Source organism: Strongylocentrotus purpuratus, unplaced genomic scaffold, assembly GCF_000002235.5.
Source record: "Strongylocentrotus purpuratus isolate Spur 01 unplaced genomic scaffold, Spur_5.0 spur5_scaffold_2, whole genome shotgun sequence".
Taxonomy (NCBI): domain Eukaryota; kingdom Metazoa; phylum Echinodermata; class Echinoidea; order Camarodonta; family Strongylocentrotidae; genus Strongylocentrotus; species Strongylocentrotus purpuratus.
The window spans coordinates 21,549,430-21,569,113 of NW_022145605.1; the positions used below are offsets into that span (position 1 = coordinate 21,549,430).

The 19,684-nt window shown below is 36.8% G+C and overlaps 1 protein-coding gene across 2 annotated transcripts in view; it reads left to right on the plus strand.

Moving 5' to 3' along the window:
• LOC100891446 (BICD family-like cargo adapter 1) overlaps positions 1–19,684 on the plus strand; it is a 43,286-nt gene that overhangs the window by 2,881 nt on the left and 20,721 nt on the right. The window contains exons 2-3 of one of the 2 annotated variants that reach the window (XM_030991965.1): positions 1,848–2,531; positions 4,046–4,232. In XM_030991965.1, the coding sequence (XP_030847825.1) occupies positions 2,296–2,531; positions 4,046–4,232 (423 nt within the window). In that variant the 5' untranslated portion in view covers positions 1,848–2,295. The remainder of the gene's footprint in view (positions 1–1,847; positions 2,532–4,045; positions 4,233–19,684) is intronic. The other variant, XM_030991966.1, reaches the window with a different exon arrangement.

Below are 19,684 nucleotides of genomic sequence, written 5' to 3' on the forward strand. Positions count from 1 at the left end.
TTGATAGTAAGTTGTGAAATTTTGTTTGGGCTTCTAGATAAAATTAATTTTATTTTGTTGGTGTTTTGTAAATTAGAAAGCAAAAATGAACAGATGTAAGGGAATTTTCCATTATGTACTTTTGAGACATAATTAAACCCTGAACAATACATGCACTGTAAGGAGGATATGTGCGCTATAAAAATTAAAATTAAATTATTAATATTGTTATTATTATTCAGGCGCATACTCATTTTCCATTTAACATTGAAAGTAATAATAGCCGTGGACGTGATATTACTTTCATATCAATTGCTCTCGTACAATTCTCAAGCTCGCCCAGTTTCTACTTGTATTCTTGAACAATATTGAACGGCAGCTATACTATGGAATTTCAATGTCAATAGTATGAAACACAGCCTTGCAAGCACTTAACGTGGTGAGACTTTGCGGAGGGACCATCGATTGCAAGCAATGTCTATCCAAACATGGCGGACAGCCAGCCAGCCAGCCAATCAAGTTTATCAATACGACTCAATACTATTTAACATGTATGTACTTGTACACACAGTCAAAGTGTATGCTGAAGCTTTTTTGTTTTACGAAGTGGAAGTGTTTAAGTCTTTGATTAGTGTCATAAAATACAAGTTATGATGCTTTCTTTCGCAAGCGGTACATTTTTTATTTATTTGAGGCTTTTTATCTTTTATTATTAACAACTGCATATGTTTGTAAATTAATAATAAAAAAACTGAACACCAGGAATAATATCATACATGTGTACTTTATTCACCTTTTGCTGCATGTTGTCAAATTAAATGTGTGAATTAAATGCTCTTTTGTATTTTTTGAAATGCTGTTTCAATAATGTATGTATGTAATATGTAGATTTGAACGTACAACTACATGTACATACTTGCATGAGTGGGTACATTGTTTAGGTTAAGCCTTGGTGACGTATGATGTTAGGTTCAATAGTCAACAAGTGTTTGATGATTTGAATCTTTTATTTGAGTAGGAGATGAACTTGAGATATTCTTTGATTGTCAATAGTACTTGATTGGTGTAACATTGTTTTTCTGTAGTAAGTATTGGTTACACTTGATCAGTCATTTGTAGGATAAGGTTGAATAAACTATAGGTTCGTGTGCTTTAAAATGAGACAATTGAAGAACAAAGGACAGAAAAGAAAAATAGCATTGGACAGTTACAAAGTACAATGCTGTATCACCAAAACATTTGATACAAGAATGTGTAATGGTACATAAGGTTTAAAGAATAATGCCTTTTAATAACAAAGGAGGCCATGCACGTACATGTACATGCATGAATTGAACTGAAAATAGTTTTAATATTAACCAAGCCCATCTATGATTATCGATTGCTTTGTAATATTATTATTCATGCACAAATATTTGACCATAACACTAGAATTCCAATTTCTTATTTTCTTGCTTATACCGGTCGTCTATAATACCGACCTGTAATAAATATTACATTCTGAATTTCAGTTTAAAAAAAAGAAAAAAAGAAAAAGAAAAAAAAAAGCAGTTTGGGGGATATTCTTGTACATATTCTTGTAAACCCCTTTCCTGGAAGATTCTGAGAAAGTACAATAAACCAATACTTTAAGATGTTGATACTCCCCAACTTATTTGGAAAAAAAGCCCCAAAATGTCACTTTGACAAAATTTGATCTTTACCATCCTTCTAATTGTAGTTATCCTTGGAGTTACAATGTTGGGTTGCAACGATGAACATTAAACAATCATTATTTATTCGTCCCTCAAAACCTGAGTCACGGCTATGCTAACATGTCCTCTAATATTAATGAGAGTGTTTTTTTATCTTCTTGTCTCTTGTTACAGATTGCACAGTGGAGAGACCAGAGAATAAAATTATGTAGGAGTCACGCAAGCAAAATACTGTACATTTGTAGATACATGTACATGAATTTAGAAATTCCATGTAAAGTTCTTTGTTGAACATTGTAAAATCCTTGTCCAGCTATAGATTGTTGAAATTGCCGCATGTATGTGCTATAAATTCCAAAACAGAAAATATATATTCATCTCTCTGTAACTTATGAATATGAAAAATACCAGTACAATTCTTGCCTTGAATTGAGCTTGTGGAGATTGTAGTTCCTCATATAAAAATTCAAGATTTAAAAAGTTTACACATTCAGGCATTGGATATATTTAGGGCAACTTAATGTAGAAACTGGACCATGTATTTTGAGCACATCCATTGGTCACCATAGATAGTTACCAACACTGGATTGTAAGTTAGGCCCCAAGATGTCTACCCCTCCTGATGCCACCTCTTTATGGATCCAAGATGGCGGTAGCGCGTGAACCCAGTCCTCCCATCGACATGCCACACTCCATTCAGTCGTACCAAGGCTCGTCAGCCGACGGCGGCGACAATGAGTCTGTTATGAGTGACCTGTCGTGGGATGGCACACCCGACGAGAATATTTTGAGCGGGTCAAGCCGTACTGCGACCTCGCTCGCCATTGACGAAGAAGACGAAGGGGAGCCTGATTTAAGGTACAGTAATTTTGAACCCATTGACTACTGAATTCTGTCATTTCCATAGGTTTAGTACAGGAACCACCAGGTTCCAGTAGGCAAAAGGTTAAGAAGCCTTATGGGGGGGGGGGGGGGGGCTTGGATGGGGGGAGGAGGGGGAGGAAGGAGGACAGGGAGGGGCCTGACACCGTAGAAATTTCCTTAATTACATGGAATAATTTTGGACTAATAAGAGGCCAGATTATTTAAGTAGTTCTGTCTGCAGTTGTCTGAATATATTAAGCCAGAAACTCTATTTTAAAACTCCACACTTATTCAACACTGTCCCGTTTTCTGTATTCAACAAATCGAACCTTAAAAAAAAAATTGATACCTAAAAACTTATTTACTATGGTTATTGCTAGATATGCAAAGGACATGTTCATGAATTAATAGGAAAATGCATGTAAAAACTTTTGAAAATGTTGCCAAGTTTGACCATCTTTGGCAGCAATAACAAATTGAAACGTGTTTGTACACTGTAATACACACAAATCATTGACGGATGGCTGAATCCAGTGGTTTGTTTTTCAAATGAATTATGTGCACACATTTAATCCCAGTAGAAACACAATACCCTGCTTCATCATGCACAGACAGTAATCTGTGGTTTTATTGATTTACACTTTTCGCTAGAATAGTTCTCGATGTAAATTGAACTGACATACTACTGCCCATGTTGACACTCAGATTTGAATCGCTATTACATTAACATTTCTTGAGCTGCATTTATATCAGTTAATCAAATGGTGTCTTTTAAATTTATTGTGCACAAATTTGATGGAACCCCCCCCCCCCCAAAAAAAAAAACACAACACCCTATTGTTTTGCTTCATCATGTACACCATGGCCCATACAGTTGCAATATATATGTTTCTGACCTCTTTGCATGAAATCATTGTGAAAATATATTCTATCCTTCATAAATAAAGTTTATATTTTCTCAGAACTTTGTTGATCAATCCCTATGACTCTTCAGATTGATGATTGGTCAATAAAGTTCTAAGAATCTATAAACTTTTCTATCAAGAATAACTCATTTTTCCTTATCATGAAATAACTCATGAATAACTCATTTTGTCACAATCATTTCTTTAAAAGAGGAAAAGAAAAATCATTCCAACTTTTTGGCAACATTATACATGTACATTCTAATAATTGGCGTGAATATACAGTGATTGTGGTCTTATTGGTTTGAACCATTTATTAGAATGTTTTGTTTTTCATGCAAATGTACAGTATGTACATTGGGTTTTTACAGACGTGTATCAATCAGATATACGTCTGGGGACCGACCTTTAAACGTCACCATCCGTATAGAAGACGTGGCTCAGTTTCGACCCTGCGTCCTCGGCTGAATCAGTTTGTAACTTCCACTTTTAGCTAGATTACAGGCGCACTCCACAATGCCTAGTCCTTATTTACACATCATTTGAATGTAGTTGGACTGATCATAAATGTCACCTTTAATGAATGTGACCTTTGATTAACAGTAGGTTCCTGGATGACCCCGATGGTGACCACACCCTAATCATGGAAGATGACGTCTACCACCAGCTGGCTGAGATGGAGGAGAAGCTCAAGATGGCAGGAGAGTTTGGTAATGCCCTCCTGGAGGAGAACCAGGAGCTCCGGATGCTCAATCATCAAGCCAAGCAGGAGACAAGTGCAAAGATTGAGGTGAGACCTGGGACTTGGAAGGTTGAATTGTAAAGCGATTAGAGACATTTGTATTAAGCGCTATATAAAAATTAAATAATATTATTATTATTTGAATATTTATTTATTTATTTAGTTATTTATTTATTTATTTATTTATTTATTTATTTATTTATTTATTTATTTATTTATTTATTTATTTATTTATTTCACATTTCATTGGAGTTAACATCACATGAAAAAGTATATAATATAACAAATCATTTTCAATGTACAATCCATTTGAATTGACTTCACATGAAAAAGAATATAACAATGATTTTATCAAAGACAAGTTGCAACTATTATACAGTTGATTGAGTTAAAAGAATGAACACACAAGATGATGAATCATAAGCAAATAGAGCTTGAATCGTTACAACACCTTTCATGACAAATAAAATTCCTAAAGGGAATGTATATATGGCAAATTAAAAATGATGTTTATGATTTTGTAGTAGTAGAAATGTCAAACTTGGAAAACTTGAATTATTTTAAAATATTTGAGAAAAAAAAGAATGATACTATAAGGAAGAGGAAACAAGAGGAAGGTACTGATATAGATAGAGAGAAAGATATAATAGAAAGAAAAGAGAATGATAAATATGGAAAGAGGGATAGAAATAGAAATGGAAATAGAAGTAGATATAGAAATAGAGAGAAAGAAAGAGAAAGAGAGAAGAGAGAGAGAGAGAGAGAGAGAGAGAGATACTCAATGTAGAGAAATGTCAGAGAGAGAGAGAGAGAGATAGAGAGGGAAAAGCGAGAAATAAGAACAAAAGAGTGGGGGAGAGAAAGAGTGTTGAATAAATGAGGGAACATAATCTGCAACAGCAATAGATGTGAATATGCAGACAGCCAGAAATAACCTCAAGAAACCATTAATTTAAATCAATATTGGATTTTGACATAATTTACACGTACAATTTGACATGTACATGACTGTAGATGTCATATTCTTCCAATTATAAGTGTGGTTTCTGACATGCATGTACAATGTATGTATAGCATACCTGCCAACCATCCCGAATAATCCAGAATATCCTGTTTTTCTGGATTTTTAGGACCCCAAAATGCGGGAGATTCCGGATTTTCAAAATTTCGATTTTTTTTTTTTTTTTTTTTTTTTTTTTTTTTTTTTTGTTTTTTTGTTGCTTAAGCCAAATTAAGCTTGTTTTATCATATGCTGCGATGTAAGAGTTCAGGTATTGTGTGCGTTGAAGGGCTGCATGAATGAGCAGTGAATTTATATTCGCTTTTTTGCACAGATTTACCGCGTATTGCCAGTTACACTGCCGCTGCATGTGCGAATTCCTGTTAAGGGTACAGATTTCTTATTTTCGAAGACATACCGTGCTAAAAATTCTTAATTCTCATTTTCAAATGTTGGCAGGTATGGTATAGCTTTTGACAGAAAAAAAACACTTGATGCAGAATCGTTGGAGCACCTATAAAACAAATCACTTGGATTGAAGCCAATATAGATCATACAAATTGTATGATTATGGAAATTGTATCTTGCGGCATGTGTGTGGGAAGGAATCACACAGAAAAACAGACCACATTTGAGTGGTTTTGGAATGGTATGTGGATCTCTGGAATGCAGTGAATGATATGTTTTGACGCTAAAGGCTAATGGGACTTCATGTGTGATCTACATGTACCTGCAGGCATGTTTGGAGAAATTCTTTGAAATGCTTGAGTGCCTTGTTATTGTTTCCAGCATTAGTTGGAAAATACAAGTACATGAAACCCATGCTCCTTGGCATATTAAAAATGCTCCTTGGCACAAATGATAATTGGATTATCATTATCAGTATTATTATATTGTTATTGTTATTATTGTTATTTGTAATGTTATTATTATTATTATTATTATTGTTACTACTACTACTACTACTACTACTACTACTACTACTACTACTACTACTACTACTACTACTATTACTACTACTGCTACTACTGCTACATTGTACTTCTACTACTACTGCTACTACTACTATTACCACTATGATTTCTTATGTTACCACTACTTCTACTTCTACTACTACTACTACTACTACATACACATGTACACAGGTATGATATATTTATCTCCTATGTTTTATATTAAATGTAGAGATGATTTTGTTTATCACATCTTCTCCAAATTGGAGAAAAGGAAGAACGATATTGTGGTAATAAAGAGAGTGCTGGAGTAGGTTGTGAATGTACATGTAGGGCCATTAACAGCAGTGGCAGAAAGAAGAAGGAGAAGAGGAAGAGGGAGCGGGAAGAAGAAGAAAAGGAAAATAAAGAAGGATGAAATACAGAGAGAGAGAGAGCAAAATCAAGAAATTAAGAATAGAGTCAGGAGGCAGAGGTCAGTTCTTCTCTTTTCCATTGTTATGAAGATTCATACTTCATTTTAACCATCATTGTAAATGTCGTAATGACAGACAATTTAGTATCGCATTCCTGACTATGAATTACATTATAATTATGGGTTTATTAAATGGGCATCAGTCCAACAGGGTAACGCGTACACAATATTTACAGCTAGTCTGTTGGTAACCAAGGCCATTAAAAGCACGTACTTTTCTAAATGTCTATATATTCATTTATTGATATATCTCATTTTTTGTCTGCCACTCAATTAGAATGATTGATCTGGGGATGGTCATGCAAATTAATGATCACAGCTTGAAAGTTTCATCCTTGATGCCTTTTTGTTGCTGTCACGTGTGCATATGATTTGTTCCAGTTTTCAAGGAAATACGATATCCAGGGAGATTTTATAATTTGATGATCTCTCTGTCTCTCTCTCTCTCTGTCCCTCTCTTCTTTTGTACAAAAATTAATTAACCTCTTTTTACCCATGATGTACAACTGTACATGTACAATCAGGATTTGATATCTATATTATATTCAGGGACTGCACTAATACCCATTAAAAAAAGATGAAGGGTGACTATGTGGTCGGGTTTTGACAGACGTGTATCAATCTGATAAGGTTATTTATGTCTGGGACCAACCATTAAAGTCACCATCCAAAAGATGTGACTCTGTTTCGAACCTGAGTCTGATCAGAGTTGGTTTGTAGGCGAAGACAGAGAGTTGACTGTACCATGGACATACACATACATAATAGAGCTAGTCCAACTCACATCTCCCTGAGTGTCAAACAGTTTGTTCTGACTCAGATTGGCTCCTTTTTTCTTCCTTTTTTCTTCCTTTTTTCCTTCCTTTTTTCCTTCCTTTTTTCCTTCCTTTTTTCTTCCTTTTTTCTCCCTGAAAAAGAAGGTTCCTCCGTATTCCCAGCCAACATATTATATCTAAGATTTACATAGAAAAACCCATTAAAAGTCTATATTCAAGTCTTAAAAGTTCATTTATGATAAACCCTAAACCTAACATAAAACCCCAATTAAAGCTCTAACCTTTACATTTTACTTTTGGTTGTCGCCAGAGCAAATGTTGTACATTAGGCCTAAAAAAAAAAATTGATGACTTGGCGTAACCCGCCCGACCCTATTTTTATCGGTAGCCTCTAATCGGGCACATCTACAAGGAGGTCAATGAATATGCATATCAGTGACGTCGTGTCAATTCATGAATATTGATGTTCTTGACTGCGCGCGTACGATCGTACGTACGTACGTGCAGAATTGGGGTCATGACTGTTCAATGAAGGTAATACGTGCAACACAAATCAGGGCAAAATCTTACCACTATACATTTGTATTGTCCGTGATTATGAGGTAGAAGTGTTTGAGTGATACGTAAATTTATTTAGTGTGGATTTTGATACATTTTTGATACAGTTTATACAAAATTGGCGATTCTTTTGGTAGTTTTTTAACTCCAAAAAACAAGTGACCAACTCTCGATCGGTCGTCGGCTAAAACCACCTAGCCCTGCCTGTAGATGTGCCCGCCTACCTGTACATGTGCCCGATCGAGATAGGGATCGAGTTAGTGTAATAAAATAGTATTCTATATTCAATATCCGAGAGTTTACGGATGTAACATTAAAGCTCCCTTATATATGAGTTTCACAAATATCAATTTATCTTCTTTTCATGGATTTTCTTTGGATTCTACGTGTTTTACGTTGTCAAACAAGTTAACAACCACCTCCCTGTAGATGTGCCCGCCTCCCGCTACATGTGCCCGAGATAGGGGATATGTAGTAAGGCATATACAACTTAGTGTTGTATATTGAATTTCCGACATGTCATGAATATAATAAAGCTTCCTAAGATACAAATGAGTTTCATAAATATCAATTTATCTTCTTTTCATTGATTTTCGTTGGATTTTACGTGTTTTAAGTCATCAAAACATGCACCTCCCTGTAGATGTGCCCGCCTCCCGCTACATGTGCCCGAGATAGGGGGAATGTAGTGAGGCATACAACTAGTGTTGTATATTGAATTTCCGTCATGTCATGGATATAATAAAGCTTCCTAAGGTACAATTGAGTTTCACAAATATCAATTTATCTTCTTTTCATGGATTTTCTTTGGATTCTACGTGTTTTACGTTGTCAAACAACCACCTCCCTGTAGATGTGCCCGCCTCCCGCTACATGTGCCCGAGATAGGGGAAATGTATTGAGGCATACAACCAGTGTTGTATATTGAATTTCCGACATGTCATGAATATAATAAAGCTCCTAAGATACAAATGAGTTTCATAAATATCAATTTATCTTCTTTTCATGGATTTTCTTTGGATTCTACGTGTTTTACGTTGTCTAACAATCACCTCCCTGTAGATGTGCCCGCCTCCCGCTACATGTGCCCGAGATAATGGTGTAGCCAGACATTATAATATATATTATATCTATGCGTATCTTTCTTGCTCCCTCGACGTGGCGACTCCACCAAACATACCCCCTCTTTCTTACTCACCCCCTTTCTCTCGGGCTCTTACCCCCCCCCCCTCTCTCTCTCTCTCCCTCTCTCTCAAGTTCATCCCCTGTTTCTTTTGTTTTCTTTTTCTCTTTTTTCTTCTTCTTTTGCTCCTTTTCTTCCTTTTCTTTCTTTTCCTTTCTTTCCTATCCTTCCTCTTTTTCTCTTATTCTTTTTCTTTCTTTTCCTTTCTTTCCTATCCTTCCTCTTTTTCTCTTTCTTCCTCCTTTTCCGGACAATATCCTGACAGGCGGGGGTGTCGCACACCCCACACCCCATTTGGGGACGCCCTTGGTTGTAGGGAGTTAGATTATATACAATATTCAAACTTTTCGTAAATATACAATATTGCACGATTTTTTTTCCTCCTCATAATTATGTAAGGAAGTAATATTTTCAAGATTTTAAGTCAAATAAGATACGATTTTGCGATCGTAAGGCATTAAGCAAACGGTAGTGTCCCCTATATTGTGTCTTTTTAAAAGTAGGCCTTTATTTTCTTTTAGCTTTGATAATTATATAAAAAACATCCCCATAATCTAGCTAATATATTCCCCCCGCTCCAGTGGTGACAAAAAAGGGAAACGTAACACACACGTAGTCCTATCGTAATTTGTCCCCCTTGTGTGAAATATCCCCCCCCCCCTTAACTGATTGGCTAATCTTTGGTGACAAGACGATATATTTTACAAGGAAACCACCTCGACCGAAAAAAAAGACAGATTTAGAACGTGACAGTAAGACAATATATATATGCTTTATGATTACCAACCTCTCCTACGAGATGACCCCGACAATAAGACACTATTTCAAACTCGTGGGAGACAGTGAGCATATAGGATGACAATAATAATGCTTTTTCACAAAAAACAAAACAAAAAACACAACAATATATTCCTGTTCTCAATGTGTATGATGAATTGACAGGTGATATGTATATTATGATGTGTTTGTTCTATAATTATCTATCTTGTTTCATGACAACTTACATCAGCCTTAATTTTCGTTCTATGTGTTCCCTTTGTTGTATTTTCTTTCTTTTTATTATGGTTTGGTTATTGAAATTAATTGATTATCTATATTTCGTGTGTGAACCTTTAAGCATGTATATATCGACTCGAATAACTATTACATTTATTTTCTGTGTTTGCTTTGAATTTACCATGTCTCGAATGAATTAATCAATGATTATTTTTTATTGAACCTGCATTCAAATTTATGTTTACATTCCGTATTTTTCATGTGTTTGTTCTGTGTTTATCATTATATCAGACCCCCTTGTTGCTACGAGGGCTAGATATCCCACCCCAAAATAAAAACGAAGACAAATTTCTCACGGCATTTTTTACTTTAATTGTGTTGCACTAAAAAGACCTTATCAGACCTCCTTACCCATCACCATCACCCTCACCCCAACAAAAAAGACAATAAATGTTTGATTCATATTTGGATTGCATTATCTCTTTGTACGATACATGACGCGAAAACCGTCAAGGTCCGAAAGTGTTCAAGCCCCCTGTCCCCCAAAGTCTCAAACAAATCACAATTCCGAAGTGCCCCCCCCCCCACCTCTCACCCCTCTCCGGACAGTAAGTAGGCTCGTGTTCCGGCCCAACCCCGCGTGTCTTTCTTGCTCCCTCGACGAGACAACTCCACCCAACAACCCCCTCTCTCGTTTACTCCCACCCCTCCTCTATCAGGCTCTTACCTCCACTTGTTTCCTTTTTCTCTTTTTGTTTTCTTCTTCCTTTTTACTTTTTTTTCTTTTCTTTCTTTTCCTTTCTTTCCTCTCCTCCCTCTTTTTCTCTCTCCTTTCTTTTCCCTTTTTTCCCTTTCTTTTCCTTTCTTTCCTTTCTTTTCCTTTTCCTATTTTCTTTTCTTTTCTTTCCCTCTCTTTCTTCCTCTCCCCCTTATCTCTTTTTTCCCGACGGCAGCGCAATTTTACCGACAATATCCTGACAGGTGGGGGGGGGTTGTCGCACCCCCACACTCCCCTCTTTGGAGACGCCCCTGCTCGTATGCACTGTTTCGTTCTTGAAACACTGTTATATTATATTTACACAAACTACCTTACAGAAAACATTAACATACCCAAAGAAAGTAGTCCGTCAAATGAATCATTATCAAACAAATAAATTACTCAAAAGTATACTGAGTAATAATCAACAATCATATTAAAGGATACTGATTTTAAATACAGGCCTCTACACTATTAAACAAAGTTAAAAGGTAGGTGTTACCAAGCGCGGAGGGCCGAGCCCCCCAGCCAAAAAAAAAAAAAAAGGAGAGAGCGAGAAGGAAAAGAAGGGAAAGGGAAAGAGAGAAAGGGAAAAAAGAAGAGGAAGAAGAAAAGAAAAGAGGGAAGAAGGAGATCGGGGGGGGGGGGGACTTGCCTTCCAGGCTGTTGCCCCCCCCCCCAATCAAAAAATAAAAGAGAAGGAAGGAAAGGGAAAGAAAAAAGGAAAAGAGGAGATAAAGGGAAGGAAAAAAGAGGAAGGAAGAGAAAAGAAAAGAAGGGGGATATCAGTTGCAATTTTCCCGCCAACAAGTTGTGGATAGGGGGGGAAGGCCCTTGCCCCCCCACCCCCCCCCCCCCCCCCCCCCCGTCCCTGCTAAACAAAGAGAAAAGGAATGAAAAGGAAAAGAGGAGAGCTAAAAGGGAACAAAAAAGAGGAAGAAGAAAGGGAGAAAAGAAGGGGAGATCAGTTGCGGTTAATCCCGCCGACAATGTGTGGAGCGGGTGGGGGTCAAAATGACCTTGCCCCCACCCCCAGCAAATCTAAAAGAGAGAGAGGGAAGGAAGGGAAGAGAAAGGGAAAGAGGAGAGAAAGAAAAAGAAGAAAAAAAAGAGAATGAAGAAAGGTAAGGGATATCAGTTGCAATTCCAACAAGGTGTAGATCGGGGGGGGGGGGGGGGGGGGGGGGGGGGGGGGGGGGGGGGGGGGGGGGGGGGGCTTTGGGGAAATAGAATTCAAACGTGGTTTATTTCTAATTCCATAACGGTTGTTTACAAATAATGGTGAAATGACATCCTTTACATTCATGTCGGAAATTCAATTTACAACAGTAGTTGTATGCCTATTTTCTACACTCCAGCTATATCGGGCACAATGTAGCGGGAGGCGGGCACATCTACAGGGAGGTGGTTATTTGACAACGTAAAACACGTAGAATCCAAAGAAAATCCATGAAAATAAGATAAATTGTTATTTGTGAAACTCAATTGTATCTTAGGAAGCTTTATTATATCCTTGACACGACGGAAATTCAATATATAACACTAGTTGTAAGCCTCACTTCATTTCCCCTATCTCGGGCACAATGTAGAGGGAGGCGGGCACATGTACAGGGAGGTGGTTGTTTGACAACGTAAAACACGTAGAATCCAAAGAAAATCCATGAAAAGAAGATAAATTGATATTTGTGAAACTCAATGTATCTTAGGAAGCTTTATTATATCCATGACACGACGGAAATTCAATATACAACACTAGTTGTATGCCTCACTACATTTCCCCTATCTCGGGCACATGTAGCGGGAGGCGGGCACATCTACAGGGAGGTGCATGTTTTGATAACTTAAAACACGTAAAATCCAACGAAAATCAATGAAAAGAAGATAAATTGATATTTATTTATGAAACTCATTTGTATCTTGGGAAGCTTTATTATATTCATGACATGTCGGAAATTCAATATAGGCTACAACACTAAGTTGTATGCCTTTACTACATATCCCCTATCTCGGGCACGGTAGCGGGAGGCGGGCACATCTACAGGGAGGTGGTTATTTGACAACGTAAAACACGTAGAATCCAAAGAAAATCCATGAAAAGAAGATAAATTGATATTTATGAAACTCATTTGTATCTTAGGAAGCTTTATTATATTCATGACATGTCGGAAATTCAATATATAGGCTACAACACTAAGTTGTATGCCTTACTATATACATATCCCCTATCTCGGGCACAAAGGCGGGCACATCTACAGGGAGGTGATGTATTGACAACGTTAAACACGTATACCTCAAAGAAAATCAATGCAAAGATGTTGAATTGATAGTTGTAAACTCATAAGGGAGCTTTAATGTTACATCCGTTAACTCTCGGATATTGAATATAGAATACTATTTTATTACACAACTCGATCCCTATCTCGATCGGGCACAATCATGTAGAGGTAGGCGAGCACATCTACAGGGAGGTGGTTTAGCCGACGACCGAGTTGGTCACGTGTTTTATGGAGTTAAAAAACGACCAAAAGAATCGCCATTTTTGTATAAACTGTATCAAAAATGTATCGAAATCCACACTAATAAATTCAAACACTTCTACCTCATAATCACGGACAATACAACTGTATAATGGTAAGATTTTGCCCTGATTTGGCTGAACCATTGTTGCACGTATTACCTTCATTGTACAGTCATGACCTCAATTCTGCACGTACGTACGTACTACGTACGATCGTACGCGCGCAGTCAAGAACATCAATATTCATGAATTGACACGACGTCACTGATATGCATATTCATTGACCTCCTTGTAGATGTGCCCGATTAGAGGCTACCATTTTTATCGCCGACGCTTTTTTTTTTTTTTTTAATTTTTTTTTTTTTAAAATTTAATTTTTTTTTAAATTTTTTATTTTTATAAAGGATTCTGAAATACTGGAGACATTTTTTAACTGTTTGTTATTACAGAGCCATTCACAATTGTAAATATTTTCACAAGTTGTAATTGGCTACTCTTTTCAACCCTCATTCTTCAAGATTTTGGATACATGTTGACATGTTAACATGTTAACCTCTAGACAAGTTATAAAAATGCTAGTCAATACATTGTGAAAATACTATTGTGAACAGCCCCTTCTAAACCTACATATTCACCTGTTTATCCTGTTGAAGACAGTGTCTGAGATATCTCAGGCTGGGGTCTGTTTGGAACCTATTAATGCGTTCGTATGTTTGCATTTTATGTGCATGAGGGTGTATGTACATGTACATGTATGTATGCAGGGGGGGGGGGGGGGGCAGGTGTATGTATGCATCCCCCAGGTAGGTGATCAAGATTTCAACAATTTCTTGCTCACTTTGCTCACACAGTGTGTGTGTCCATATATGTGTGTTTGTGTGCGTGGAGTTATTTGAACATATTGTGGTCTACCCCTCTCATCAGATCATCCCCAAGGTCTGAGGACCTATCTACGCCCCTGTATGTATGTATGTGTATGAATGGCTAATTTCATGTATGCAAATATAAGCAAAAAAAAAAAAAAAATCGCCCTACCTACCCTAATTTTCAGTGACCCGTTACGCCAAGTCATCAATTTTTTTTTTTAGGCCTTAGCATGAAATGGAAAGTGAATTTGGAAATGTCTTAGGTAGTATTGATATCTTGTTTATTTCTAAAAATGAAGAGAGAAAAAAAAGAAAAAGAATCAGAGTGAATCTGAGAGATGGAGAGAGAGAGATAGAGATAGGTAGGCAGACAGATCGATAGATAGATATATAGATAGAGAGAGAGAAAGATAGATTGGTAGATAGAGATGATGTAGATAGACATGTAGATAGAGAGAGAGAGTGAAAGAAAGAGAGAGAGAGAGAGAGAGGGATGCAGATAAAATTAGAAATCTGAGCAAGGGAGGACACAGTTCTTGTACACAGAGTTTATTTTATGCACACTCGACATTTCACTGCTTTGACATCAGTCGTAGGTTTAAGACATAAGCCAAGAGAGAGCGGGTTCGATCTGTTCATCAGGTTTCGGCCTAACATTTAGATGGAGGAAGGGAGACGTGCGTTTGAGAAGCCAGCGCTGTTTGCTCAGGTGGTTCATCGATAGTGAGATCGCGGGCGGTCGGAAGAAACCGTCGATAAAGCTCCCCCTTTTACAAGTCTTAGAGGGGAGATTATGTGACGGCGAGATCTTCAATCATTGCAGGAGATTTTGTCTGTGGGTGGAATTTTCAGAAATCAACAATCTCTTGGCTATTGTGGCTCTTTTCTATTCGTTATACAATGTGATATCTACATAGAACAAATGCTTTAATAGTTGGGCTGTATACAGTGTGTGTTGCTATGATTATTCTCTTGATTTCCTTTGTTCAATGTAATTAATGATACTCGGCGTTTACTCGCATTATTCAACAAAGGGATAGATAACAAGGAAATTAAAAAAAAATATTCCTTTTGAATTCAATTTTGTTTTTATTGATTAAACCTTAATTCAGCTATATGAACACAATAATTGACCAAAAGACAAAATAAGTAAAATTGAGAAACAATGTACACAAAAATGTCATTTTGTTATCGTAAAAACACAAGAATGGCATACATGAAAACAGTTTGAATTCATCATAATTTTGATTTCCATGTCTATACCATAGACCATATCCTATACCATACAACAGGGTTGACCAGCACACTGCATACAGAACGGTGTTTAATATTGTTAGTTTTATGGTGGAAGTCATGCATATACTGTCAAGTTCCAATGCCACAGAACAATGCAACATGTGAAAAGACTATTGTCTGAAATTCCAACTTTTGCAGAAAGAATAACTACAGGTAGTAGGAAAAACACGCCCACCTTTTTTGTTTAAATAGATCGATACACATGTACGTACATCATTTTGAGCTGAGAGGTATAGTGAAGGGATGAAGCAGGGAAAAAATTAATATTTATTTTTCGGGGGCTACTTTTTAAGCTTGCCTGCATAAAAATAACACTCTAAACTTTGTTTTGCATTAAACTCTATGCAAATTTACAGGGGCTCTTTTCTGATTTTCGGGGGCAAATTCGCCCTGAGCCCCCATGTATTTTTTTCACTGGGATGAAGGCATATTATTTTGCTTAGTATAGATTCATTTTATTGGTTAGTATTTTCAGACTAAGTATTAACTTAGTATTCATGTTAGGAACAAACAAAATATTGTCTTAATTCTTTCAGTCCCCCCCCCCCCCCAGTTTTATATGGTGAAAATTGATCAAAAAATATGGAGAGATATTTATAGATATCAGAGTGAAAATTTAGAATTGTGTAAGCACTGAGCGCTAGATAGGCATAAGATATGTGCATTGTTACTCTCAAAACAGAAAAGAGTAAATTTTAACTCTTTTTTTTGTCTTTACTCCTTTGGGAGTCAAGTGAGTGATCACTTGCTTGGGAATGAATATCGGCCCTATTTTGAAGTGCTCTCAGAAAGTTAAAAAAAGTGAGTTTTCATTCAATTTTCACCACATTTTTGCTCTCCAGAGGAGTCAAGATAGTGATCACTCAATTGTTATAGAGCGTACAGAGAATTAAGATGCATCAGGCTCTCGGGAGGCAACATATAATCTGTTTGTATTAAAGTGATTGCGTAGTGAAAAAGAGAAATATACTGTACAAATACACATGTACATGTACGAATACACACTGCATGTATTACATGTACTAAAGAGTTTAATTGATTTTCTCCAATGACATTTGCAATTTTCCACAACATTGAATACCCCATACCCATGATTCAGAGATCAACAAAAAAAAAACTACAAAAACAAAAACACTTATTACCTTTATCATCTGCTAAGAGCCAATGTGGTGTTTGCTCTATGTTAAGGAAAACTACTATTGATTTTTCTCCAATGACGTTTGCAATTTTCTGCAACATGGAATACCCCATACCCATGATTCAGAGAACAACAAAAAACAAAACAACTATTATCTTTATCATCTGCTAAGAGCCGATATGGTGTTTACTCTAGATGTTTAAATAAAGAATATGCATTAATGCTTTTTTGACTCGATCCCAGCAGATAATTCATAATTGTATATTGTCTGTTTGGAGTCAGAAGATATTAAATCTGGGCTAACGTTTATTGGTTAATTCCATTCTTGTGCCAAACAGAAGATACACTGTAATTTCATCAATGACTAGCAGGTGCTTTTTGCAAAGTACATTAAAAATGTATATGAAAACCATAACGAATCAGCACTGTTTAATAGTGTACAGACAGACAGATATGCTTTTTTGCGTGAAGAATTACAAACATTTCTCTCTCTCGATTTGATATTATGTGAGTCACATTCAAAATGGCAGAATGAAAAGTGTTCCTAAGGGAGAAACATTTAGGGATCCATATAGAACAACATTAGTTGGTTCATTATTGTAGTTTATGCAGCACTGTTTGAAACTGTTCATGGGAGCTATTTTTGGATTTCATGTTGTAAAAGTTTGATCTAAATGTATGTCACAGTAATATTTTTGAATTTTTGGGTCGATTTTTTACCAGCACTTTTTGCAGCATTTATTCACATTTTTTTTTTTATTCCCTTGTTTTTTTTTTCTCACTTAGCTCTTGTTTGATAATTGATTTATAAATATAACTAAAATTGGGACTCTATTAATACATGTTCATTGCTTTATTCATTTCATCTGTATTTATTTTGGAACTACATGTACATGAAGGACTTTTCTCAAACCTTTTTCACTGGATTCTACAATATTTCTGCACGATTTCTTCCATGTTCTATCATGCGTTATTAAACAAAGAATGAAAATAACAAGAGACAAGGTCTTCCGAAGCTTTGTGGTTGATTAGATTTTAAAATCCATCGTTGGGGCAGACTCGTCCACTCAAGTTTTCTGTCGGTCTGTCTCCATAGGCCTGTTTTCCATCAGCTGGAGTTGGACAAATAGCCCGCTATTTCTGATTTTGGGAAATTAGCCCGATTACGAAATAGCCGGCTATTTGGCAAATGAAGGCCCAAATAGCGGGCTATTTGATCCAGAAATCTACCCAAGATATCTTGGGCTATTTAAAAAAAAAGCCTGCTATTTGTTTGGTCCGTCTTCACCAGCCCGAAGACTAGTACTACATGTATGCGCGAACACTGAGCAAATTTATCGAGGTAATTTCGAGTTTGGAACTGATAAAGAAGTGATTTGTAACTTCAGGCTAAATTCCCAAATCAGAAATACCAGGCTATTTGGCCAACTTGAGCTGATGAAGACAGGCCTTTTGTTACTCCATAGAGCACATTGCATTCACTCTACATGTATGAGCTCTGATTTTAGTTTTACTGTGGAGTGTTGACTGATGTAAAATTGCATCATTTTTTCCGTGCATCTACAATCATGCAATTATAAAAGAATGAATCTAGCATGAGACAAGGTCTTCCTAAGCTTTACCGTTGATTAGATTTAAATTTCCATGGTTGGGGCAGACTCGTCCACTTTACTCTTCTGTAAGTCTGTCTCAGTGTTATTCCTGGCATATAGGGACCATTCTCTGATTTTGGACTTAATACTTATACCCTTTTCTAACTGCACTCTATCGGAGTCACACCGATGAAAATACCGATTGAATTTTCCTTATGTAAACAAAGGTGAAACCTCAGTTTTCCCCCTGTCGGTTTCTAACTGCCGGTGAAATTCACTCGCTGGGGCGAGCCCTTGCCGGAAGTGAAGAATTATTACGTAATTATTAAGCCCGTGCTCCATCTAGCTAGCATGCAGCATGTTCAACCATAAGTCAACAAACAAATGCTGGTTACGATAAAGCGCGCGTATACTGCGACCTTTGACCATTTTAATAGCTGTTTTAATCGCCCTTTTCTCCCGAACGCTTTCTAACTGGGAGTTTCATCGGTGTCACACCGGTAGAATGAGAATTTCTCCTGCTTTTGAGCAGGAGAATTTAATCGCTTTTTTCTCTTCTTTTCATCGGCTATTTAATCGCCTTTTTCTCCTCTGTTGCTTTCTAACTGGCGGTTTCATCGGATGCGTCCGGATGCATCCGATGAAAATCAGTGCAGTTAGAAAAGGGTATGAGTGTACTAGTCTGTTGTAAAATTGCATGATTTCTTGCATGTACAATCATACAATTAAAAAAATGAATGTAACATGAGACAAGGCCTTCCGAAGCTTTAGCGCTGATTAGATTAATCCATCGCTGTTGCAGATTCCTCCACTTAACCTTTTCCAAGTGTTAGCTGTCAGTCTGTCTCTATATACTGTTATTCCAGTCATAGAGACCATTAATTGAATTCACTCTACATGTCATTGAGCTCTGATTACGAATTTGATGTTGAGCGTTGACTCTTGTAAAATGGCAATAACCTTGCAATAATGTACATGTACCTGTATACAAAGACCGCCCAAGGGAGACAAGAAAAGTTGCCTTTATGAGCAGTTGGTTTTCATGTATAGGTTCATGTAATAAAAGGTTCAATGGGAAACTTGATATGCTCAAGCAGAAAAAAGAAGTGGTCTCTATCGTCAGTTGGTCTTTCTATACAGGTGGTGGCTAAAGCAGGTTTGACTGTACAGTTCTTGGTTTAACAGAGCTCTCCTTGCTCACAACTCTTTTGTTTTTCTTACATGTAGGTAATGTTGTTAATTGATCTAGACTACTGATGCACCAGTCATTTCATGGCGTGGGTTCAAATCCCACCGCTGCCACCATGGGTGCGTTTATCGTGCCTTGCCACTCAGAATCAGCGTTTCTATACATATCGAACCCCACTATACGAACGTGATTTGCGGGATGTC